This window comes from Suricata suricatta, chromosome 2 (assembly GCF_006229205.1).
Source record: "Suricata suricatta isolate VVHF042 chromosome 2, meerkat_22Aug2017_6uvM2_HiC, whole genome shotgun sequence".
NCBI classification, from domain to species: Eukaryota; Metazoa; Chordata; class Mammalia; order Carnivora; family Herpestidae; genus Suricata; species Suricata suricatta.
Window position 1 is genome coordinate 148,489,725 of NC_043701.1, and position 13,687 is coordinate 148,503,411.

Below are 13,687 nucleotides of genomic sequence, written 5' to 3' on the forward strand. Positions count from 1 at the left end.
AACAGAGCCAATGTTTCTTGGCTGCACCCTCCCAGAGTAGAGCTTACGTCAGCCTGAGGATGGACTGGGTTGTGGTTCAAATGCCGCAGATTCCCCCTGTTCCTACCAAGGTGTAGTCAGTTTTCTTGAATAAATGTCTCTCTATTTGCTCTATGTCCCCAGGACAGTTTCTAATATTTTAGGGATTAAGGATGCCATTTTATTTTTTATTTCGTTTATTTTCTCTCCTCCTACCACCCCCCCCATCTCTCTTTTTTACTCCTCTTTTTCTTACCATCATGTGGGCTAGTTGAACACGTTTAAGAATTTCTTAATTTATGTGTGGGTATTAGTGAGTGCATCTCTTTGTGTAGCTTTTTTAGTGCTTGTTTATCTTTGGAAGTTTGATATATTTCTTATACCTTATGTCTCTTTAATGTTGGGAACATTTAAAAGACAGTTCCAATAATACTTTGACTTCATTTTCTACTAATTTTAATATGTGTGTCAGTTTTAATGGACTGTTCTCATTATAGATTATGTGTTCTATTCCATCTTTGCATGTCTGGTCTAAATCCTTTCTCCTGCATGCTGGAGTGAGGTGGTGACCTCAGGGTAAAGCACTTCTATGATTGAGCTGCTAAGTTAACTAGTCATTTTTTTTCAATGGAATAAAATTTTTACTTGAAAGAATTACTGGCAAATTCTAGTTATTCTGACTTGGCTATTTGGCAGACATTTTCCCCAGATTGAATGAATGAGCCAGCCTTGCTTTCAAGGAAAGCAAGTAACAGTTTTTGTTGCCAATGAAAAAAATCTGACATCTCTAAGCAAAAATTAGAATTTTGGAAAACTTGTAGAATTTTGGAAAAAGTGAGCTTGCTAACTTTTCAATAATTAAAGACTCTGGTGGTCATTTTAATGAGGGATTTTTTTCATATTGCATAATGGATTGTATCAGTACTGAAAGATTTGCATAACTCGGTGAACCAATTTTTAAATGGCCAAGGTGTGATGTTATAAAGTCATGCATGATAGAGAAAATCAAAGTAAAGGATGGGCCAGTTGATTTTAATGGAGTACTAAAAATTTATTAATATTATTTTATGCGTCTACATCACAGCTAATTACTTGAGTTTTTGTGTAGTACAAAGAATATCCAGTTACCTCAGATGGTTTTTAAATACATAATCCTTTTATAAATACCTGACTGTATAAGATAGGCCAAATTTTCTTCATTTACTTCAGTCAAAATAACAGAGGAGATTGTACAAGCAGATACGAGAATCCAGCTGTATTCTTTCATTGGACAATAATAAGGTTTACAAAAGTATAAAACTATGTTATTCTGCTCACTTATTTTTTTCCAGAAAAAGTTATTTTCATGGAAATGTTATTTATATTAACTGGGTTTATTGTAATTAAGAGATTCATATTGCAAATGTTATTTTCCTTTTTTAAGCTTATTTATTGATTTTGAGGGAGGAAGAACTCACTAGTGGGTCTAGGGGGAGTGGGGGGAGAGGAAGGGAGGGAGTAGGGAGAGAATCCCAAGCAGGCTTGTGCTATTATATTAGTGCAGAGCCTGACGTGGGGCTTGATTTTGTGAGCTGTGAGATCATGACCTGAGTCCAAATCAAGAGTCAGATGCTTAACCAACTGAGTCACCCAGGTGTCCCTGTTTTAATTTGTAACGAGTGGAAAATATTGATATATATAACCCCCACACACAAAAGGTTGGGAGTCTTCAGTAATTTACATTGTAAAGGTGTCCTGAGAACAAAAAGGTGGAGACCTGTGTGCATGCTTTTCTCCTCGCCACCAGGCAGTGATTGCTGCACCTCCCGGCATGCCAGCATTATTCCAGGGCGACTGAGGAAAGGAGGAGTGCTGAGAAAGGAGCAATGGCTATATCAGGAAAGCAAACTGTTCTCCCAGAAAACCTCAAGTTTAATGTCTTTAAGGAGAACTTGCTTACATATTTAGCCTTAACTGCAAAAGAAAGTGAGAAAGTGAGAGCTTTTAGTTGGGTCCACTCCTGCTAGAACAAATTTGTTCTTTTGGTAGGGATACATAGTATATGTGTTACACAGCGTGCTTTTGTTTTGTTTTGTTTTGTTTTGTTTTTTGCTTGTTTGTTTCTTGTGTTTTTAATGACTAGTCCAGGTCAGAGTTTCAGGGAAACTCCCACATGAAGTTTAATTGTTTGACTCCTTTATACAGAATCCTTAAAACTTGCTTAGACATCTCACCTCCTTGTATTCTTGTTAATTCTTGGCTTCTGCTTTCTAAGGTGTATTTGGTCTCTGTGGCTCTGCATTTGTGTCCTACCCCCAAGGCACTTTCTGTGGGAGCCACATAAGGACTTGCAAAATGCCATTGACGGGACTGGTTAAATTGTGAAATGTCCCTTATTCTTCAACAGAGCTTCTCTTTATCTTTGTGATTTGTTAACATCTTACATTAATAAAACGTCTCTTTCTCACACCCTCAGACTCCATTCGCAGTGTATGTATCAGTTGGTTCCTGACTGATTTATTTGTATTAACTCAGTTGTGAACTCACTGCCATCTTTTATGCAGAAATTTGCTTTTATATTAGTCATGGTTTGCTTTTTAAAAAATGAGTCATAGTCACTTACACTTCAATTAAAAAATGAATCCTGGCCTTTATGGATTATACTGGCCCAGCATTTGCAATGAAATTTGCATCTTAAAGTGTAGTCTAGGGACCAACAGCATGGGAGTCACCTGGGAGCTTATGGAAATGCAGAATCCCAATCTGCAAATCACAGTCTGCATTTTACTAAGGTCCTTAAATGATTCAAGTGCACAAAGTTTCGGAAGCACTGGTCGAAAGGAGACAGCAGATGAGAAGATGGCATGGAACTGTGTTCTGAGGACCTCTTGTTAAATGTAGAAAAAAGAGCCCACAAAAGACACGTGGAGAGGAGAGCAAGCCATTGGAGTGTGTGGTGTCACAGTGTGGCATCTCCTGGGGCCTTCTCTGAGGAAAGAAGGTAACAGTTTTTGCTGCCAGCAGTGAGGCTTTTTATCTCTCCCAGGATTACATGGTAGACCCATTAAGCAGTGACTAACCATATTAAAGATTTATAAAAATAATTTGCTAAAGTTTGTATCACTTGGACATTGAAGCTTAGTCTTGGCTTAAACTGGAATGGAACTCTTTTTCACTTTGGAATGCCTAATTCGAGTTCTCAACATTGATGTTTGGTAAACTTTATTTCTTTTTATTCAGAAATGTGCCAACGTGGTTAGGAGAGAATGGTATCACCCAATGTACCCTGATATAATTCTTTGTATGTGCTTTTTAGCGTTCTTAAAAATGTTTTTGTTCATCCCCTCCCCCCCGTTGTATATTTCTCATCAAAACAACAATTTTAAAGCAATTTTGTGGTGACATCATCATTAGAACAGGCCTAGGAGCTAGATTTATTTTTGTCCATGTTTGGTGCCTAATATGGTTGTTTGCATGTGGTGGTCGCATGGTAAATAAGTATGGAATGAATGAGTCACTGGTTTGAATGAATCCTGGGATTTGCTTTTTGGAAAATAGTTCTGTTATGGTCCTGAACTTAGATTTTCAGTGAGTCTGAATAAATGTAACAGCATTTAAGGGAAATTAAAATGGTCTGTTGGAGCTGACTTGTTAATCTCCTGCCAGGCAATGGTGAAGCAATTCCAGATATTGACAGGTTTCAGTCTTAAAAACATCTGTGTAGGGGCGCCTGGGTGGCTCAGTGAGTTAAGCGTCAGGCTTTGGCTCAGTTCATGATCTCACGTTTCGTGGGTTTGATCCCCGCATCAGGCTCTGTGCTGACAGCTAGCTCAGAGCCTGGAACCTGCTTCAGATTCTGTGTCTCCCTCTCCCTCTCTCTCTGACCTTCCCCTGCTCACACTGTCTCTCTCTGTCTCTCAAAAATAAATAAAAGACATTAAAAAATAAACATTTTTATAAGCCTTTTAAAAATATTTATTTAAATTAAGTTAGTAAGATTGTTCTAACAAGGAAAACAGGGCACAGGCTTATATCATTAAATTTATTTCTCAAGTTCATAAGGTAATAAGCAACTTTTCGATCTCAGTCTGTATTTATAAAGTTACCTAGTTTACCAGCGAGATCTCTCCCCACCCAAATAATCCACTCTATGGAAAAATAAATGTCAAGAAAAGTCAAGGGTAGGAATTACTGTTTCTCTTCGTACCTCAGAGCTTCTTTGTTGGTCTCCAGGGAGTGTTAACACGCTGGTCATTTCGTGTAAGGTACTGGGTAATGTCATAGCAGTTATAATGGATTTCTGTACAGAAAATCCAGGACATATGGTATCTTTGTTTTAGTTTAGCAAATGAAATTAAAATTTAATGTTAAATTACCAGTGGATGAGCCTTTAAGTCTGGATTCACATTAAGTCTGCCTTGTATTTGTCCATAGTACATTTCTGACTCATGAATGATACTTGAATGGTTACAGATTTACCTGTTTTGTAGACAGAGAGATTCTCTATTCCCAGTGAGTGAATGCACGAATTAAGATGAATGAATGAAATTCCTAATTCATCTGGTCTTTTAGATTTTTTTTAACATTTTATTAATTTTTGAGAGGCAGAGAGAGACAGTGGATCAGGGGAGGGTCAGAGAGAGAGAGAGGGAAACACAGAATCCAAAGTAGGCTTCAGACTCTGAGCTGTCAGCACAGAGCCCAATGCGGGTCTCAAACCCACGAACTGTGAGATTATGACCTGAGCCAAAGTTGAACACCCAACCAACAGAGCCATCCAGGCGCCCTACATCGGGCCTTTAGAAATAGTCTTTGGTGACATTGCCAACACTTTGAGCATACTTTATAATGTTGTTTTCCTTTAAAACTATCTAATTGACGCGCTTAAAACCAAGAAACATTCCATTGAGGCCAAAAGTGCCTTTATTGTATTATGCTTAAGAGATTTGAACTTCTGTTTTCACTCATATTTATAAAATAAAAGAATATAAGGAAAATATTCAAAAAAATGCACAAATTGCTGTAAAGACAACATTGTTAAGACCAGCGCCAGCTGGCAGGCCACTTGGGAGCTCTTGAAATGTTTCTTCACTAACAGTTTAGGGATGTCGAGTGTTCAAAAGCCAAGTGTATACCAAAGTCCAGGCAGTATGTAATTTGGTGGGTTGAGGAAAAGGGGAAAGCTAAAACTTTCTTGATTGCTAGATCTCTTTTAGCAGAGCCTTGGTGGAATGGAATCAACTCTGTTTCAAAGCAGTTTTAGATCTACTGGCTCCTTTGTACTTCTGACTGACCAGAAGAATTTTACCTGCTAATTGTGTCTCAGCCTTTTCTAGTCTTCCCTATGGTTATTGTAAAATGTGAGAAGAATAAGAATAGATAATCTTAAAAATAGAAATGAGATAATCTCTTCCATTGGTAATAGTTTGGTTTTTTTTTTTATTTTTTTGTTGTTTTTTTACTCATTTGGGTTTAGAGCAAGGCCAATTGGATTGAGGAAGAGTTACTAATTTTTAGAAAATCAGATTTACATTTGGAATGTTGACTGATATTTTTTTAAAAGAAAGTTATAGTGTGGAAAGTTACTGTATTCATTTGCTATGGCTGCTGTAACAAAGTCACCACGAGTGGGTGCTTGAGCACCTGGACTTAATTTTCTCACAGTTCTAGAGGCTAGAAGTCCAAGATTAACCTACCTGTCAGCTGGTTGAGTGTCATCTGAGGCCTCTCTCCTTGGCTTGCAGATGGCTGCCGCTGCCTTCTCCCAGGTCTTCACGTGCTGTTCTCTCTGTCTGTACCTGTATATCCTAATTTCAGCTTCTTTACAAGAACACCATTCATATTGGGTCAAGTCCCACCCTGATTACCTCATTGCAACATAGTTACCTCTTTAAAAGACCCTGTCTCCAAGTACAGTCACATTCTGAGAACTAGGGGTTAGAACTTCAACATATGAATCTGGGCGGACACAGTACAATCCAGTCCATAGCAGTTTTGTATCAGGGAGGTCACTTTCAAAGCAGAAAGGTAAGGTAGGAGGTTATTCAAGCATTCCAAGTGAGAAATGAAGAGAACCTAAACCTAAGGCATTGACAGCAGAAATACAAATGAGGTTGGAGACTGAGAGACACTACAGAGGAAGAATTTGTTAAAAGACTTCGTGACTAAAGGTGGAGGAGGCTAGCATGACTCTCAGATTTCTCTAATCCAGGGGGAGAAACAGGCTTGAGGGAACAGATGCGAGTGGTGGGATGTCCCTATTGAGTCCCCAGCACTTTGACAGCCAGAGGACCTGAGTGGGGTCAGCTGCCCTACTTTCTTCTTCCTCATCCTACAGTGGCTCCTCATAGCATGGACCACATCACATTAAACTGAACATGCAATTTCTTGCCTCTGAACCTCCATTTGAATGTGTCTTAAGACATTTGTAGCCCTCTTATTTTTAGCTAATTCCAAATTCCTATTCTTTGTAACTTACGTTCCTTTAGGGCAGGGACTATTGTTTTATTTCCTTTTGCTGGTACATAATAGTTTCTGCTCAGCAAATTCTAGTTGAGGGAATGATAGGATTGTTATCATTAATTACTTGTGTGCACATTTTAATCACCTATTTTGTTTTCTTGATACTTAACACCTGTTTGGTTTTCTTGCAGAATGAGAAGACTTTGGGACATTCCATGAGTCATTCAAGTAACATTTCTAAGGTAGAGTGCCAGAAGTATGTTATTTTCATGGTTTGGGGTTTGGTTTCTCCTAGCTTGCATGTGATTCTACTCTTTTCTTTTCAAGATGCAAAGTTATTTATACCGTTCTTCAGTCTGCTCTAGGACCATACAATGAGGTGTGTGACAGTTTTGTTTTTCTAGTGAGGCAGTTCTGAATGTGCGCTGTGGTCAGTGACTAATAGGAGAAAACTCTTATTTTTTTCCAGTAGAAATCATTTACTCTCAGTTTAAAAATAATTCTCAGAGAGTCACCAGAGAATCTGCCCCCTCAATTAGGAGCACATTTGACCTTAACAAAAAGCCCACTCTGGTGACTTAGCTAATTGTGGAGGTTTTAAGTGTGTCTGGAGATAGGTGGTCCAAGGCTGATGCAGTTGCTCCCAGATGTTGCCAATGATTCAGACATTTTCTGTCCTCTCTGTGCCACTTTCCTTAGCACATTGTCATCTTTATGCTTTTTAGTACCTCATGGCCTCAACATGGGAGCTAGACCTCCAGGTACCACGGCTGTGGCCTTGACAAGAGTGAGAAAAATGATGAAGGATAGAGGGGTCTGTCAGTTGAGAGTGACTCTTTGCAGCAGGAAGGTGCTTTCCCAGAAGCCCTAGCCAGCTGCCTGACATGTGCTTGCATTTCACTGCCCAGAATTGGATCACAAAGCCTCCTAGAGCTGGAAAGTGGCAGGAAAATGAGGGCTGACAGGGTGAGTTGGCCATGCCACAGCCCCTGACACACCTGTGGTCTAGTCACTCGACTGGCCTGTCAGGAGCAGGTCAGCTGCTGCGGGGTGACCCAGGAGCCAGCAGACCGCGTCTCACGCTCCGCAAGCTTGTTTGCATGCGCTGCGCGTCTCGGCCCAGACACGGGCTCTGGCCAACCTGTTGTCCGTGCAGTATGTCCATGCAGGCTCCTTGCAGAGATGGGCCTTCTTCCCATGTCTGTGTCAGCTGATCAAACACCGACACAGATCCTCACAGGAAGATCTGATCGATGTGATAGATCCTGTCCTGCTGGGCCAGGCCTCCTAAGTACTCAGAAATAAACACAGTGGGTGTCGTTTTAATTTACAAACTATATAGCTATTCTCACTTGTATCGCCCTCCCCCCCTTTTTTAACATCAGATGGATAATGTGCCGGCTCGTAACAAGGTTTAAGGGTGGCACATGTCACACAACGGCTGAACGCCCAATCATCACGCTTATGAACTACAAAAAGATCGTTACCCCCCCTTCTTAATGTAAAAGTCGAATCTAGCAAATCCTTTGAGACAGTCTGTTCTTAGGCATATTTCTGATCTCACCATTTCTGATCTCACTCATCCATTTAATTATGTATAAAAAGAAATCTCCATAATACTCAGTGTGACATTGAAGCCCATTTAGAGTACTCCTCAGTGCATTCCTGACCTGACCTCCCCCTAGAATGGTCATTCAAGGCACAGGCTCCGGTCACCTCAAATAAATACCTTTCAGTGAGTTCTTCTTGTTCCAACCTCCATTTCTTTTCTTCTGCTATTTGTTCAGCTAGGGATGCGGGACTTAATAGAACTGTACAGTGGTAGATCATTACTGTTTGAGTGAGATGGCCAGTTTTGCCCTACTACTTTTGAAGGTGTTGCCCAATGTTTAAGCCCTGAGAAAAGTAAGAAGATGCAAATCCAGACGGCCTGTCTGGTTAAGTGGAATTAAACATTTTATTATTATTATTATTATTATTTTATTTGAGAGAGAGTGGGGGAAGGACAGAGAGAGAGTTAGAGAAAGAGAATATGAATCTTTAGCAGGCTCCATGCTCAGTGCATAGCCTGACATAGGGCTTGATCCCAGGGCTGTGGGATGGTGACCAGAGTTGAAATGGAGAGTCAGACACTCAACTGCCTGAGCCACCCAGGCGTCCCTCTCCCACACATTTTTATTGTGTGGTCTTTGTGCCAGGCACTCAGCTTGATACTGGCATAAGATGATGAACAAAACTGACATGGAGCTTTCCTGTGGGCAGGGTTGGAATTTTCTTAAAAAGCAGTTTTAGCTCCACACTTTGTAACACTTTTAGAAAAGGGGGAACTGAGAAAGCCTCAGAGTTTTCTGCCACAGAGTAGGGCTGTGAAGATGTGGACCTCTTCCATTTTCAAAGCAGGAGTTCCTGCACCCTGAGGAGGGTCAGAGGAAAGTTTCAGGAGGGTGTGTGTGCACACATTACTTCCCAATGAGCCATCAACATGAAGTTTTGTGGCAAAATGTACCCCTCTGTAATAAGAAAGTTGTGTGATGTAGAGTTGTTAGGCGTGAACCAGTTACACTGTACTGTGGGGGAGGGGCAGGACTGCTCTGAAAGATAACTTTGTTTTTGCGACTGCAGTTTTTTTCTTGCAGTATTTATAAAATGAGCCTGTTGTTGGAGGCTAATTTAGGCCATGGCACATAAAACTCTATCTTCAGTGTAGCAGACATACTCGAGTGGATACTTAGTACCCTTGAGATAGAAAATCCAAACAAGGATTAGAACACAGACATGTTTTATGCAGCCTGGAATCTCCGCTGTCTCTCTCGGGAGACTTTTCTGTTGACTTAGCCTCCAGCTGGATTCAGTGCTGGTTTGTGCTAAGGGCAGTCCGTCCACTGCAGTGTGCATTGTGCTCCTGCAGTTTACCGCTTACCGGTGAGTGAAGTTATGTGAATTTAGAGGTTGAGAGCAGATAAAGATAAACCTTACATCTGTCTCCTAGTGTCCCAGCTAGATTTTTTACAGAGGGATGGGGTGTTTCAGTGTTTGTTGGGGGTACCCCATGTTTTCTTGTACCCTCAGAAACCACACTCCCCTTACAAAGAAGGAAATAGGCAGGTTAGGTGGAATGGGTAAGAGGCAGCTAGGTGACTCATCTGTTTTTAAAATGGGCATCCAGGTGTGTGATCTTCTTAGGGAGTTAATTAAATTAAGGAAGGATATTGGGACATTTAAGCAGTTTTGATCACAAAGCCTTTACTTGGTACTTGGTTTCATAGCAATGGTAATGATGTTAAGTGGGTGTCATTTATTGATTACAAGTGCAAGTTGTCGCGAAATTTGTTATCTCATCCTAGTGGCCCATCCTAACCCCCTAAGTAGTCCCCTAGTCACCTTTTCCTATTTTACTTTCAACAGAGCACCCATTACTGTCTGAGTTTTTATTGATTTTTTTGTTGCCCCTTCACTCTGTAAGTAAGTTCCATGAGGGTAGGGTTGTATTTTGTGTACCCAGAAAACTTCAGAGCCCAGGAGTGGCTTAGTACATGTTTGTTGAGCGAATGTTTGCATAGCGTTGTGCTGGACATTATGTCTAGCTCATCGTGACTGTCCATCGTCACAGCCATGTCCTGGGCCCAAGCCTCCTGGATGACTGCGGTAGCTAAGAATCTGCCTGAATTCTTGCGCCTCCCAAATTAGCCACCACCCCAGCAACCAGGTAAATATAATCCTAATGCTTCTCTCGTTAAGCCTTCAGTGGCTTCTTTCTGCATTTAGAGTAAGATTCAAACTTTCTGTATTGATATGCCAATCTAAGGTGATCTGGTCCTGGCCACTTGCAGACTCATTCATTTAAAGCACTTATCATAGTTTATAATGATATTGTAGCCGTGTATAGCAAATAATTATTTTTTTTAAAGAAGTAGCAGAAAGACCTGTTCTGTTGACTGAGTGCCTAGAGAAGCTAAGGTGAGGTGAGACCCCGCCCCCCCCCCAGACATGCTTGTGGAAAGAGGGGCACTTGAATAAATGCAGCTCTCCATGCAGCCTCACCCTGATCTTTGCCCTGCTGAGGGCTCCTTGACCATGTGGGCCAGCAGTGTTCCCCAGGCACGAGCCATCTACACCCCACCTTCACCCCATGGACTATCTATGCTGTTTGCTTAATCATTTTCTTTGACCAGGCTTACTGTATTTAATTGTTTTGTATCACTGTATGGTGTCTGAAATCATGTTTTTGATTTGCTAGTTTTCTGGTGTGAAATTAAAACTTAGCTATTACAAATACGTTCTTCAGTGTGTCACCTAAACTCTTATTCTGTCACCCACTACTTCTCCTGATTCTACCCTTTGTGAGCTAGCACTGTGACAGACAAGGGGATTTGGGAGGCTATGTGGTGGGGGAGAAGGGCAGGTGGAGGGGGCTGTCTGGGTTGCAAGAATGTGATGTGCAGCACCTGGCTCTCAGTTGGCCGTCACTCCAGGGTAGTTTGGAGCTCGGGCTGGTGAAGGGAAGGCGGTGAGGTACAGAGTACACCTCAGAGTGGTGATGGCTTGGGGCACGTCAGGGGGAAGTAATACACTTGCCTGTTCAGGGGAATTGTACCACACTTGTCCCCTGCCTTAAGGCTGTCTCCTCACTTGCACAAGGTATCCCTAGCATACGGTGTCCACACCTGTAACATAGACAGGGGGGCCCAGTGCAGCACACATGAGAAGTATGAGTTCAGATTTTGTTCCACACTTAACTCTATGCCTGATGTTGTGCTCTGAGTGCTAAACCAAACAGCTTAAGAGAGAAGTAAGCAGACCTCCATATAATACCCAGCAGACGGAGAGAGTTATTATGAAGGTAAAAGACAAGAGGCTGAGGGAGACAATGACAGAGAACCAAAGTTTAGAAGGCTGCTTGGGGGAAGGTGTGGCTAAGGAGGAGATACAGAAAGCAGAACATAAACAGTGAAAAGGAGCTAGCCAGGATGGGATTGAACTGTAAAAAACTGTTTGTCCTTTCCTTGGGAAATCCAGAACATTAGATGGAAATGAAAGGCATATGTACTGGGAGCGATGACTGTTATAGCTCCCCAATTGCAGGAAGCCTGTAAACTGTGGGCCATGTTGGCTTGGGACATTCCACTGAAGACCACTGTACACTGCCCTAAAATCTTTTAGAGGAAGGTTGGAACTCCCTGAGAGATGCTTGAACTCAGCCAGTCCCACTGGAATTATTTTTTAATGTTTATTTTATTTTATTTTGTTTTTAATCCATTTTATTTTATTTTATTTATTTATTTTTTTAAATTTCTGTCCTTGACGGAATGTATTAAATAAGCAAACACCACCAACAAGCAAAACAAGTACTACAATGTAAAAATATTAAAAAAAAAGAGAGAAAACCCTCTCACATGCATAAATGAAAGATTGCACACAAAGAGCTCACATCTTTTCAAGCTTCAATAGTAAATATTCTGCTACTATGTATTAAATACTGCATGGTTTGCCCAAGCTAAGATGAAACCACATCATAAATCAATAAGCATTTTGCATTTTCTTTCATTATCTACTCAAAGTCATGCCTACTGCACCTCTAAATTAATGTTTATTTTAGAGAGAAAGAGAAACAAAGAGAGTGCAGGCATGAGCAGGGGAGGGTCAGAGAGAAAGGGAGAGAGAGAATCCCAGGCAGACTTCATACTGTTGGGATGGAGCTTGACGTGAGGCTCCATCCCACCAACTGTAAGATCATGACCTGACCTGGAATCAAGGGTCAGATGCCTGCCCAACTGAGCCACCCAGATGCCACTGGAATTTTTTTAGATACCAGGAATTTGCTTAGGTCAGGCTCATCGTAAAGGCTGGACTTCTTAGAGCCTCTGCTCAGGCATCTCAAAGCACCCAGAGATGGCATTAGTGTATGGTGAGGGAAGCATTCTCATCTGACCTGTGAGTTGGGCTTGGTTCAGGTGACAGAGATTCTTTCGCAAGTTCATGATTGATAGCAATTACAGGAAGATGGCAGTGATAAGCTAGACCTATATCATGAAGCTTGGAGCATGGGTATTGTCCTCTCTGCAGCAGGCAGTTAGTCCTTTTAGGCTCTGACATTTGCTAAAGGCTGGTACCTAGTAGAATGGTTTAGAGCTCTACATAATTTTATACAGATACCATGAGCATTATGTGCCTCTGGTTGATCAAATATTCCTGGGTAGGAGTCAGACTAGACATGTTTAACAAGCACTTAAAATTTTTGCTGTTCTGTTTTTTGGCAGGCACATTTCAGGGACTTTAAGCACTGACTCTCCTAGATCTCTCGAATATTTTCTGGTTTTGGCTGCCATCAGGTAGGAATGAGTTATAGCAAAACATCATGTGTAGATGTAAATACAGCTCTAGGAGGGAGGCCACACACTGCGCTATGGTTGTCAAGACCAGTGTCTGCTTCTCTGTGTTTCTGAATACAAAGTTGACCCATGACAGACGTAGGTTGCTCAGACTTAACAGGTTAGGTATAAGGCAAAATATGCCTTTCTTAATTTATTCTGAAGAAAACGTTTATCCCAAAGACAAGATACTTTCCTGTGGCAGGAGCAGGGGAGTGACTTGGAGGAGTTGAGTGGCATCATCAACATGGTGTATAGCCTCACTTTGGATCCTGATGGAGCACCACGGGCAGTGTTTGCTATTGGCTCCCCTTTTGCAGGGACCATATTTTCATTTATTTTTTTCTTCTGACTAGTAACAGTTTAGTTTTTCTCTAAAGCTTGGTCTACAGTGGTTTTCACTCTGGTTCTGAGTTTTCTTGTGAGGGGAAAGGGCAAGGTTAAAACCACTGTTGTAATAACACCAGCAGGTTATTTATTTGCCTTTTCACTCTTACTCTCTCGTGAATGTACAGTGGAGTTTCCAGCACGTGAGATGGCCTCTTCTCTCAGACACTAGTGGAATATGTGCAGGTGGCCTTGTGTTCTAAAGTTTTCTAATGTAGTAGAGATTGATGGATGTAACCCACATAAATACAACCTCTTTGGGGACCTCAGTTATTTTTTAGAGCATACAGGGGTCCTAACACCAACAACTTTGAGAACCTGTTTTACTACACCTATGAATAGGCAGTCACTCCAGAGTGTACTTGTTTTATTCATTCAGGTGTACTTGGACACCTACTGAGTGCCAGACACTACGCTAGGCTCAACAGCAGCAGCTTCTGCATTAGCATGTTATTACAGAAATACCTTTTTGT

At 41.3% G+C, this 13,687-nt stretch overlaps 1 protein-coding gene and 1 non-coding gene across 3 annotated transcripts in view; one reads left to right on the forward strand and one right to left on the reverse strand.

Moving 5' to 3' along the window:
- Positions 1-13,687, forward strand: part of MARCHF8 (membrane associated ring-CH-type finger 8) — a 116,517-nt gene that overhangs the window by 86,184 nt on the left and 16,646 nt on the right. For both annotated transcript variants that reach the window (XM_029932145.1, XM_029932144.1), the window contains exon 3: positions 6,651-6,701. In XM_029932145.1, coding sequence (XP_029788005.1) covers positions 6,651-6,701 — 51 coding nt within the window. The remainder of the gene's footprint in view (positions 1-6,650; positions 6,702-13,687) is intronic.
- Positions 7,839-7,940, reverse strand: LOC115286205. Its single transcript, XR_003905948.1, has one exon. It is a non-coding gene; the product is annotated as a small nucleolar RNA U13 (small nucleolar RNA).